The sequence below is a fragment of the Coregonus clupeaformis genome, chromosome 31 (genome assembly GCF_020615455.1).
Source record: "Coregonus clupeaformis isolate EN_2021a chromosome 31, ASM2061545v1, whole genome shotgun sequence".
NCBI classification, from domain to species: Eukaryota; Metazoa; Chordata; class Actinopteri; order Salmoniformes; family Salmonidae; genus Coregonus; species Coregonus clupeaformis.
Window position 1 is genome coordinate 5206986 of NC_059222.1, and position 12459 is coordinate 5219444.

Here is a 12459-nt window from a genome sequence, read left to right on the forward strand (position 1 = left end):
AGAGACTTTTCATCCTCTGGTGCAAGCAATGTGGGTGGTCCACTGCGACAACCATGGGTCACCCGGCCGCTCAGCCTGTCCGCCAGGGTCTGCCGAGGTACACCATGCACCTTGGTAGATAAGAAAAGAAAACTGTTACTAGCAGATAAAATTCACATACACATGGTAATCTCCTAAAAACAAAAGATGCCTAACCTTGGCAGCCTGGCGGATAGCCATCCCTGCCCGCAGTCCTCCATGGCATGGAACATGTCCACCTCACTCCACTGCTTCCTCTTGACTTTCTCCATGCTGCAGTGGTAAATACATGTAGCTAAATAACTTGGCATACTATACACATTTTAGAAAGATAACTCAATCTGAATATGTATAAACATTTACATTTCAAAGCTAAGGCATTGAAAGGTGATGAAAGTTTTCACAATAACTGAAAGTGTACCCACGTTTTTTGTTTGATGTTATCTGTAATGAAAATTAGTGTCCCAATTAGTGTAATATTGATGCATACATTGTACCATTTAACTAAATACTGCCTCTATGTAGCTGTTGTAAGATGAAATATAGCCAACAGTGATAGGTGTCGAAAAGTTCATGGTTCAAAGTTCCAAATACATTTTTGCAGATTGTGCAAAACGCCTCCATCAGAGGACTCCAATTTTGATACGGTAAAGCTTGACAACATGCAGCTGTTTTCGTGATATGTATTATCTAACACTTACAATTTCTTTCCTTTTTGCTTACTTAGCAGTTCTATCAACATTTAGCAACTAAGATAGCAACATTAGAAAATCCGTTAGCTATATTTCAGAGGTAAAAAGTTGGATATTAAATTAGGTGTGGTCTGTCGCGCAGTCGAATTTTACAATATGCAGCGTGTTCCACAAAATGTGTACATATAACTTTTTTGAAAACTCTCAAAACCTAACTTAACTTACATAAATTGCACTGAAAATCGGTTGTCAGCTAGCTAAAAGGGTGTCGTTAATCACAAAACTTACCGTTATTTTTCAGTCCATTTAAATGTTGAGCTCGAGGTGATTCAGTCCTCCAACCGCTAGAAAGTGTCCGAGGTCAGGGGGTGTCTGATGTTTGGGGAAAATTAGCTAAGCATTTTCTTTAATGAAATTGGAAATATTTAAATATATAGGTGAAATTTTTATGAAACAATGAATGTTGTTGCTAATGTTATGCTAATACTAATGATAACAATGGCTTAATATATTCAATATGCTGTGGGCTATTGTCTTTTAACAGTTTCGCTCAATTCATTCTGATCAACCTAGCAATTACGACACACACCTCACTATTGTCACTGGTTGCAGTAATTGCACTGTTTGTCTACATAACCTGGTTCAATCATTCATGACATTACCCTGAAGAAGGCACAGTGATGCCGAAACATTGGTGGTTTTTTTACCCAATAAATTACTGGGAGGTTATAGATAGGGAGTGTGCGACTCTTTTGTTTTTATAGTTTACAGTTTATTCAAGGTTAGTCAACACCTCTACACTAAATAACTTTCTCTGGGTGTGCGCCAGCTCATGCTTTTTGTTAGACTAAAAGCATTTTCATAACATTACGTTCAACAAGGTAACCTAACATCGACATGGTACAAACTGTTGTAGGTTGATTTTAGCGTTTCAGTTAATCTTTTTTTTTAAATGGCTGACGCAAGGGGTTATCCATTTGCATTTACCTCATTGAAAAACCCCAAGACACTGAATTAATCAAATGCTACTTGCTACCTGGCCAAGGCTTTCGACTCTGTCAACCACCGCATTTTTATTGGCAGACTAAATAGCCTTGGTTTCTCTAATGACTGCCTCGCCTGGTTCACCAACTACTTCTCAGATAGAGTTCAATGTGTCAAATCGGAGGGCCTGTTGTCTGGACCTCTGGCCGTCTCTATGGGGGTGCCACAGGGTTCAATTCTCGGGCCGACTCTATTCTCTGTGTATATCAATGATGTCGCTCTTGCTGCTGGTGACGCTCGGATCCACCTCTATGCGGACGACACCATTTTATATACATCTGGCCCTTCATTGGACACTGTTAACAAATCTCCAAACGAGCTTCAACGCCATACAACACTCCTTCCGTAGCCTCCAACTGCTCTTAAACACAAGTAAAACTAAATGCATGCTCTTCAACCGAACGCTGCTTGCACCTGCCCACCCGACTAGAATCACTACTCTCGGCGGGTCTGACCTAGAGTATGTGGACAACTACAAATACCTAGGTGTCTGGTTAGACTGTAAACTCTCCTTCCAGACTCACATTAAGCATCTCCAATCAAAAGTTAGATCTAGAATCGGCTTCCTATTTCGCAACAAAGCCTCCTTCACTCATGCTTCCAAACATGCCCTCGTAAAACTGACTATCCTGCCGATCCTTGACTTCGGCGATGTCATTTACAAAATAGCCTCCAACACTCTACTCAGCAAATTGGATGTAGTCTATCACAGTGCCATCCATTTTATCACCAAAGCCCAGTATCTCTATTTGCACATCATCTTTTGCTCATCTATCATTCCAGTGTTAATACGAAATTGTAAATATTTTGCACTATGGCATATACCTCCATAACTTACTACATTCGCACACACTGTATATATATTTTCTGTTGTATTTTTGACTTTATGTTTTGTTTACCCCATATGTAACTCTGTGTTGTTTTTATCGCACTGCTTTGCTTTATCTTGACCAGGTCGCAGTTGTAAATGAGAACTTGTTCTCAACTGGCTTACCTGGTTAAATAACGGTGAAATAAATAAAATAAAAAATGGTACATTGTGACTCTGATCTTAAAAATGCGTCTCGGTATAAATATTTATTTTTATCATATAATTTTGAGTGGTGGCAACGATTTGACACTGCTAAATGAATATAGGGGAAACACTGAGAATATTATTCTCCTGTGACCATTTATTTTGGGGTTCAATTGCAGTTCTTCCTTCACCACAAGAGAGCAGTGTGCCGGTTTCAGGGGGCCATAGTCTCACTGCTGCATTCCCGAAGTTGTTGACTCGTTGTGCTAGCAAGTTAGCTAGCAGCAGAGACTTTAGGGAATCCAACATAATCACTGGCTAGCAGTTCTCAGCTATCTCTTACTGGCGGTAAAAACTGATTGCCATAATTTTTTCCTGTCATTACTCAATGATTACATTTAAGAAACCAAACATTAAACTAGAACAGTACATTTCCTAAAGAAAATGGCTGTGCTTGCTAGCTTGTGTCAGAGTATTTATGGTTGTGAAATAAGTTATACTAGTGGTAGACTGGTTATAGTTGAAAAAGTAGGTACATTTACATTTTCGTCATTTAGCAGACGCTCTTATCCAGAGCGACTTAGAAATTGGTGCATTCACCTTATGATAGCCAGTGGGACAACCACTTTACAATATATTTATATTTTTTGGGGGGGTGGGTTAAGGGGGGGGTAGAAGGATTACTTTATCCTATCCCAGGTATTCCTTAAAGAGGTGGTAGATGGAAATATTTGGTTGATAGGATAGCCTGAACATGTGAACGGTTCAAGAGTTACTATTACGGTTGGTGGGTTATTTTATGCATATTTTAAAAGTTAGAATTGATAATGTTTTGAAAATGTTAGTTGCTAAGGAGCAGGATAATTCTGAATAGGTACCACTGTTTACTTATGGTTCTCATTTAAACCCATGTTAAGTTTTAAATTGTTATAGTTAAAAATATATAAATACTTTCAACAATCTGCTACTTCTGAAAGTATTCAGACCCCTTGACTTTTTCCACATTTTGTTACGTTACAGCCTTATTCTAAAATGGATTGCATTTATTTTTTCCCCCTCAGAAATCTACACACAATACCCCATAAGACAAAGCGAAAACATGTTTTTAGAAATGTGTGCAAATGTATTACAAATAAAAAAACAGATACCTTATTTACATAAGTATTCAGACCCTTTCCTATGAGACTCGAAATTGAGCTCAGGTGCGTCCTGTTTCCATTTATCATACTTGATGTTTCTACAACTTGATTGGAGTCCACCTGTGGTAAATTCAATTGATTGGAAATGATTTGAAAAGGCACATACCTGTTTATATAAGGTCCCATAGTTGACAGTGCATGTCAGAGCAAAAACCAAGCCATGAGGTCGAAGGAATTGTCCGTAGAGCTCCGAGACAGGATTCTGGCAAGGCACAGATCTGGGGAAGGGTACCAAAAACATTCTGCAGCGTTGAAGTACCCCAAGAACAAAGTGGCCTCCATTCTTAAATGGAAGAAGTTTGGAACCACCAAGACTCTTCCTAGAACTGGCCGCCCGGCCAAATCTGATCAATCGGGGGAGAAGGGCCTTGGTCAGGTGAAACCAAGATTGAACTCTTTGGCCTGAATGCTAAGCGTCACGTCTGGAGGAAACCCGGCACCATCCCTACAGTGAAGCATGGTGGTGGCAGCAGCATGCTGAGGGGATGTTTTTCAGCAGCAGGGACTGGGAGACTAGTCCGGATCGAGGCAAAGATGAACGGAGCAAAGTACAGAGAGATCCTTGAATAAAACATGCTCCAGAGCGCTCAGGACCTCAGACTGGGGCGAAGGTTCACCTTCCAACAGGACGACGACCCTAAGCACACAGCCAAGACAACGCAGGAGTGGCTTCGGGACAAGTCTCGATGTCCTTGAGTGGCCTAGCCAGAGCCCGGTCTTGAACCCGATCGAACATCTCTGGAGAGACTCTCCCCATCCAACCTGACAGAGCTTGAGAGGATCTGCAGTGAAGAATGGGAGAAAGTCCCCAAATACATGTGTGCCAAGATTGTAGCGTCATACCCAAGAAGACTCAAGGCTGTAATCGCTGCCAAAGGTTCTTCAACAAAGTACTGAGTAAAGGGTCTGAATACTTATGTAAAAGTGAAATTTCAGTTGTTATTTTTTTAATGAATTTGCAAACATTTCTAAAAACCTGTTTTCACTTTGTCATTATGGGGTATTTATTGTGTGTAGATTGATAAGATGTATTTATTTTTTAATCAATTTTTGAATAAGGCTGTAAAGTAACAAAATGTGGAAAAGTCAAGGGGTCTGAATACTTTCTGAAATGTGGACACCCCTTCAAATGAGTGGATTCGGCTATTTCAGCCACACCCATTGCTGACAGGTGTATAAAATCGAGCACACAGCCATGCAATCTCCATAGACAAACATTGGCAGTAGAACGGCCTTCCTAAAGAGCTGTGAATTTCAACATGGCACCTTCATAGGATGCCACCTTTCCAACAAGTCAGGTCGTCAAATTTCTGCCCTGCTAGAGCTGCCCAGGTCTGAAGTGGAACGTCTAGGAGCAACAACAGCGAAGCGATAGGCCACACAAGTCTGGGTTTGGCGTATGCCAGGAGAATGCAACCAGCCCGGATGCATAGTGCCAACTGTAAAGTTTGGTGGAGGAGGAATAATGGTATTGGGCTGTTTTTCATAGTTCAGGCTAGGCCCCTTAGTTCCAGTGAAGGGAAATATTAACGCTACAACATACAATTACATTCTAGATGATTCTGAGCTTCCAACTTTGTGGCAACAGTTTTGGTAAGGCCCTGTCCTGTGTCAATGCCCCCGTGCACAAAGTGAGGTCCATACAGAAATGGTTTTTTGAGATGTGTGGAAGAACTTGACTGGCCTGCACAGAGCCCTGACCTCAACCCCATCGAACACCTTCGGGATGAATTGGAACGCTGACTGAATTGGAACACTAATGCTCATGGCTGAATGGAAGCAAGTCCCCGCAGCAATTGCGGGTAGCCTTCCACAAGCTTCCCACAATAAGTTGGGTGAATTTTGGCCCATTCCTCCTGACAGGGCTAGTGTAACTGAGTCAGGTTTGTAGGACTCCTTCCTCGCACACGCTTTTTCAGTTCTGACCACAAATGTTCTATAGGAGTGAGGTCAGGGCTTTGTCGATAACAACGTAAAGGATGTAACCCTGATATACACAGTGTAAAAGCTCTTCAAGTCACAATGTTTCATTATAACGCCTTTATACCATTTTTAATGACATCACAAAATATACATTAATTTTCCATATTCAATTTCTCATCATTCCCAACGTTTGGATGTTGAAATATATTGTCCCAATGTTCATTGTTGGATGTTGAAGTTTTTGGGTGGCAAAAGGTGTCTGAAACAAAGGCATTCCTTTCACCATACTAGAATGCCAGAGAGAGATTATCCTCTTCTCTAATTTATTATTATTTACATTATAGTCATTTAGCAGACGCTCTTATCCAGAGCGACTTACAGTTAGTGAATACATTTATTTTTTTATTTTTTCATACTGGCCCCCTGTGGGAATCGAACCCACAACCCTGGCGTTGCAAACGCCATGCTCTACCAACTGAGCTACATCCCTTCCGGCCATTCCCTCCCCTACCCTGGACGACGCTGGGCCAATTGTGCGCTGCCCCATGGGTCTCCCGGTCGCGGCCGGCTACGACAGAGCCTGGATTCGAACCAGGATCTCTAGTGGCACAGCTAGCACTGCGATGCAGTGCCTTAGACCACTGCGCCACTCGGGAGATATTTATGGCAGTATTAAGGTGTCAAGACTGGCACAGCCACCCTGTGGGTGGTTGTTGTCGGCCATTTGCCAAGCTAATGTGAGGCCTTTTGATCCTCACCCAGGGAGAGTCATTTCTGTTTTCATTTGCACATTTCTAAAAACCTGTTTTTGCTTTGTCAATATGGGGTATTGGGTGTAGATGAGGGAATTTTTTTTATTTAATGCATTTTTTAACAAGGCTGTAACTTAACAAAATATGGAAAAGGGGAAGGGGTCTGAATACTTGCCGAATGCACTGTATATCATAAGTTGAATGCACCAATTTGTAAGTCGCTCTGGATAAGAGCGTCTGCTAAATGATGTAAATGTATGTACGTACGGTCACTGGGGACAATGTCGTCGATGCACTTATTAAGGACGCTGGTGACTGATGTGGTAAACTCCTCAATGCCATCAAATAAATCCCGGAACATATCGTAGTCTTTGCTAGCAAAACAGTCCTGTAGTTTAGCATTCGCTTCATCGGACCACTTCCTTATTGAGTGAGTCACTGGTACTTCCTGTTTTTAAGTTTTTGCTTGTAAGTAGGAATCAGGAGGATAGAGTTATGGTCATATTTCCAAATGGAGGGCGAGGGAGAACTTTGTATGCGTCTGTGTGTGGAGTAAAGGTGATCTAGAGTTTTTTCGCCTCTAGTTGCACAGGTGACATGCTGGTAGAAATTAGGTAAGACTGATTTAAGTTTTCCTGCATAGAAATCACCGGTCACTAGGAGCGCTGCCTCTTGGTGAGCATTTTCTTGTTTGCTTATGGCTCTATATAGCTTGTTGAGTGAGGTCTTAGTGCCAGCATCGGTTTGTGGTGGTAAGTAGACAGCCACAGAAAATATAAATGTAAATCGTATGGTCTACAGCTAATCATGAGGTATTCGAACTCTGGCGAGCAAAACCTTGATATTAGAGATTGCGCACCAGCTGTTAAGACACCACCACGAGTTTGCCCGACGCTGCTGTTCTGTCATGCTGATATATAAAAAAAAAAAAATGCTAGATTTATATTTTCCATGACCTTGTTCAGCCACGACTCAGAGAAACATAGGATATTACAGTTCTTCAGATTACGTTGATAGGATAGTCTCGAACGGAGCTCGTCCAGTTTATTCTCCAGTGATTGCATGTTCGCCAATACAATGGAGGGTGGAGGCGGTTTATCCACTCGCCTACGTAGTCTCGTCAGGTATCCTGCACACCGGCCTCTATAACAGCGCCTCTTCCTTCTTCGAGTGTCGGGTATTTGGGCCTGGTCCGGGAGGAGCAGGATGTCATTCAGAAGTAGAAAGCCTCATCCAAATCGTATGGGAGTATCTCACCCTTCCTATTTCATTACTTTGTCCCACAGTGGCCAAGCCTGCTGTGGCAGAGAAGCTGCAGTGGACATGTGCTGAGCTTCCTACTGAGGGCCAGACGGTGGCACTGGTAGTCAGTGTGATGGAGAATCCTGGAGAGTTCTACTGCTACAAATATAACCAAGAAGGTACAGCCAACTCCATTGCATTCTAAACATCTCACAGTAGGAGTGAGATTTTACTACATTAGAATAAGGGAGCCTTAGCTGTGGGAGCCTCATGTAGGCTTTCAGTATACATGTTATATCCACTACAGCACAAGGCCATCTGATTATCTACTACAATGCTACAGCCTGAATGTAGAATACCACAAGGTAGAACAAGCATGAAGTGAAACTGTTCTGTCCTGCAACACAAAACTTAATGATGACTTCATTACCACCTCACAGAATGCATTTCCATTGACATATTGTTTCTTAAGTGATGAGATGTTGAGTTAATACTTTGCTTCTTCACCACTACAATACAAGTGCTACAATACAAGTGCTGAACATAAATATAAAAGCAACGTGAAGTGTTGGTCCCATGTTTCATGAGCTGAAATAAAAGATCCCCAAAATGTTCCATATGCACAAAAAGCTTATCTCTCTCAAATTTTGTGCACACATTTGTTTACATCCCTGTTTGTGAGCATTTCTCCTTTGCCAAGATAATCCATCCATTTGACAGGTGTAGCATATCAAGAAGCTGATTAAACAGCATGATCATTAGGTGTACCTTGTGCTGGGGACAATAAAAGGCCACCCTAAAATGTGCAGTTTTGTCACACAACACAATGCCACAGATGTCTCAAGTTTTGAGGGAGCGTGCAATTGGCATGCTGACAGCAGGAATGTCCACCAGAGCTGTTGCCATAGAATGTAATGTTAATTCTCTACCATAAGTCATTTAAGAGAATTTGGCAGTACGTCCAACCGGCCTCACAACCGCAGACCATGGTCTAAGACCAGCCATCTGGACTGCTGATGAAACTGTGGGTTTGCACAACCGAAGACTTTCTGCACAAACGGTAAGAACCTGTCTCAGGGAAGCTCATCTGCATGCTCGTCGTCATCACCACGGTCTTGACCTGACTGCAGTTCGGCGTCGTAACCGACTTGTGTGCAAATGCTCACCTTCGATGGCCACTGGTACAGTGGAGAAGTATGCTCTTCACAGATTAATCCCGGTTTCAACTATACCGTGCAGATGGCAGACAGTGTATATGGCGTCGTGTGGGCGAGCGGTTTGCTGATGTCAACATTGAACAGAGTGCCCCATGGTGGCGGTGGGGTTATGGTATGGGCAGGCATAAGCTACGGACAATGAACACAATTGCATTTTATCGATGGCAATTTGAATGCACAGAGATGCCGTGATGAGATCCTGATGCCCATTGTCGTGCCATTCATCCACCACCATCACCTCATGTTTCTGCATGATAATGCACGGTCCAATGTTGCAAGGATTTGTACACAATTTCCCAGTTCTTCCATGGCCTGCATACTCATCACACATGTCACTCATTGAGCAGTTTGGGATGCTCTGGATCGACGTGTATGACAGCGTGTTCCAGTTTCCGCCAATATCCAGAAACTTTGCACAGCCATTGAAGAGGAGTGGGACCACATTCCACAGGCCACAATCAACAGCGCTGCATGAGGCAAATGGTGGTCACACCAGATACTGACTGGTTTTTCTGATCCACACCCCTACCTTAAAAAAAAAAGTTATGTGACCAACAGATGCAGATCTGTATTCCCAGTCATGTGAAATCCATAGATTAGGGCCTAATGAATTTATTGAAATTGACAGATTTCCTTATATGAACTGTAACTCAGTAAAATCTTTGAAATTGTTGCATTTACATTTTTGTTCAGTATAGATAAACTGAAACGGTTAAATATGGTACACATTTATATTATATTCACCTTTTTATATGTTACATTCCCTGTGTTCACAGTAATTGACACTGCTTCATCAGCGATATCTGTTTGTGTTGTCAGACCTGCAGGTTCTAGTGGAGCTGGGGGCTGAGCTGAAGCGGCATTGTGAGGCAGACATCACCCATTTCTGTCCCAGTGTGGGTGAGCCCTGCTGCGCCCTGTTCTCTGGTGAGAACAAACTACCAGATTTATCAAACGCCACTCTGACAATATCTTTCATACTATCATAGTATATGGGGTAGTGTGATAGATATTCACTCCAAAAAATCACCAAGGACTCAAAGGCCCATTGGCCACTGTGAATATTAATGGGGAATCAAGTAATGTGAAGTGTATGTCGTGTTGGTGTATGTTTAGTCTCTCTCTTAATCCCACTGGTGCAGTGAACGTTGTTGGAAACTGCATATTATGGTTAATTAATACTGGTGTGTGTGCTCTCCCTCCCCCACAGGTGACGGGGCGTGGTACCGTGGTATGGTGCAGGGTGTGTGGGCTGGCAGTAAAGCCCGGGTGTATTTTGTGGACTATGGCAACACCAGTGATGTAGAACCAGCCCACCTCAGAGCGATCACACCCGGACTCCTCAAACACCACTTCCTGGCTATCCGCTGCTGGCTAGCAGGTTTGTGTGTAGTTTTTATGTGTGTTTGTAACAACGGTTAATGTAATAGCACTGATTAATGTAATAACTTTTCTAAATGTTCAAACTTTACAGTTTTTTTATGTAATAAGTTATTACATTATCCGGTGGTTGTAATGTTATCAGGTGAGAAACAACTTTTTTGAAGAATAACGTAATAACTTAAACAATCATGTAATAACATATACAAATCTATGTATTTATGTATTACTTCCTTCTATTTGATGCACATACTGCCTGTTACAAACACAAAGTCATGCACATCATACCGGAATACTCCTATATAGACATTTTCACAAGCACACATTGAAATGTACACACATGCACAGTCATAGAAACACACTTTCCTTGGTTATAGATGAAACCGGTCATGATGTCAGTGGAAAGAGATTTTCTAAATCCCAATAGAACACTTCTTTACTTAGCCATTGTACAACTGGAACTTGTCTTTTCGATGTCACAGTTCCCAAACCCTGACACGCCATACACACAACAGGCTGTGTATCATGATGAGTAACCTTGCTTGAGAACGTGTTTTGAATCCAGTCTGTGCCCGGATGGGTGTCCCCTAGGAGGGGGCGGTCAAAAGGTTTGGTAGTTTGGTGAACCACACATGCGTGTTGAGGAACCTTGTTTGACACTTAAAGACTTGCAAAGTATTTATCTCCCCTGAGATAAAGAAGATTACACCTTGAAATCGTCTTGTGCTTTGCTCAAGGGCACAACGGCAGGAGATGGAATCTAGATACCAGCAACCCTCCAGTTGCCGATTCACATTCACCAGATTTTTCTGCCCCTCTAACCTCTAGGCTATGTGCCGCCCTATAGCAAGGTAATGAGACACAGGTTTGACTGCTCTGAGAAATGACATCGCAGTTGGACCCTATTGGTTACAACCCCCACATAGAGCAGATGCGATTTGGCACAATGGCCCTATGTGGCCTGCTCACCTATGTGGTCAATGCTAATTCATAAACTTAATCTCCCTCGGGAAAAAGTGTCTATACATATTTCCCCATGCTTCTTGCCTAGCATTTGGTTTGGTACTGCCTCGCTGTGTGCCTATCCGACCTGTGCAACATGATGTTGCAGTTTTTGTAATATTTTTTTTATCTCCACTGTGCCATGCATATGAACGTGACGAGACTGGCAGCTTCTCTGATCCAGGCGCATTCATTTATCAGGATCATTATAATGGATATATATACAAAGAGTTGGCAATAGAAACTAAGCTGCTGTCGGGGGACACCGACAGCAGCTAGCTAGGTTGCAATGGAGCCCGCTTCGCCTGGAATAGCTAACGAACGTTACGCTCTTGTCCGGGAAAATATTGGCAATCCCGAGTTCCAATGCGGCAGTTGTTTGCTAGCAGAGGATTACAAGAATGAGGTGGCTTTGCTTAACAAACAAATCTCAATTCTGCGCGAAGTTATGGGGAAAACGCAAATTGGAACTTTCTCTTTCTCAACTCCTATGGCTGGATGCTGCTCAGGCCTGATGGATGTGTCCCCCGCCTTGTCAACTGTCCCTATCCGAATGGCCTGTGCTACCTGGAACTCGCCTACCAAGGAAATCGTCTCCATCTGCTTCTCCTCCTCCATCCTTTAGTGAAGTAGACGGAGAACAGCAAGAAGAATGTCCCAATCAGCGCTGGTCCCATGTCACAAGTTGTGGAAACTGACGGCAGCGGCATGCTGCTAAGCAGACGGGAGTGACTGCGAGAGGTTCAGAGCAGATTGACATAAGGAATAGCTTCACTGCACTGGTGCCTGATCTACCTGCGCTCAGATTTCCTGTGTCTGCGAAGGCGGTGCAGACTCCAACTACGCTGACTCCAGCAGCGTCTTCGTTGTCGAGTTCGGCTCCTTTCCCTCTCTCGGGATCTGATGGGGCACTGCCTGCTGTGGGAGGTCTGGAACTATCGCCGGGAGCAGTGGGCATACGCTATCCTGCTTCTT

General features: G+C 42.9%; 1 protein-coding gene across 5 annotated transcripts in view; it reads left to right on the forward strand.

Moving 5' to 3' along the window:
* Window positions 1-12459, forward strand: part of tdrd1 (tudor domain containing 1) — a 135969-nt gene that overhangs the window by 58468 nt on the left and 65042 nt on the right. For all 5 annotated transcript variants that reach the window (XM_041858274.2, XM_041858275.2, XM_041858276.2 and 2 more), the window contains exons 16-18: window positions 7930-8064; window positions 9922-10029; window positions 10313-10483. In XM_041858274.2, coding sequence (XP_041714208.2) covers window positions 7930-8064; window positions 9922-10029; window positions 10313-10483 — 414 coding nt within the window. The remainder of the gene's footprint in view (window positions 1-7929; window positions 8065-9921; window positions 10030-10312; window positions 10484-12459) is intronic.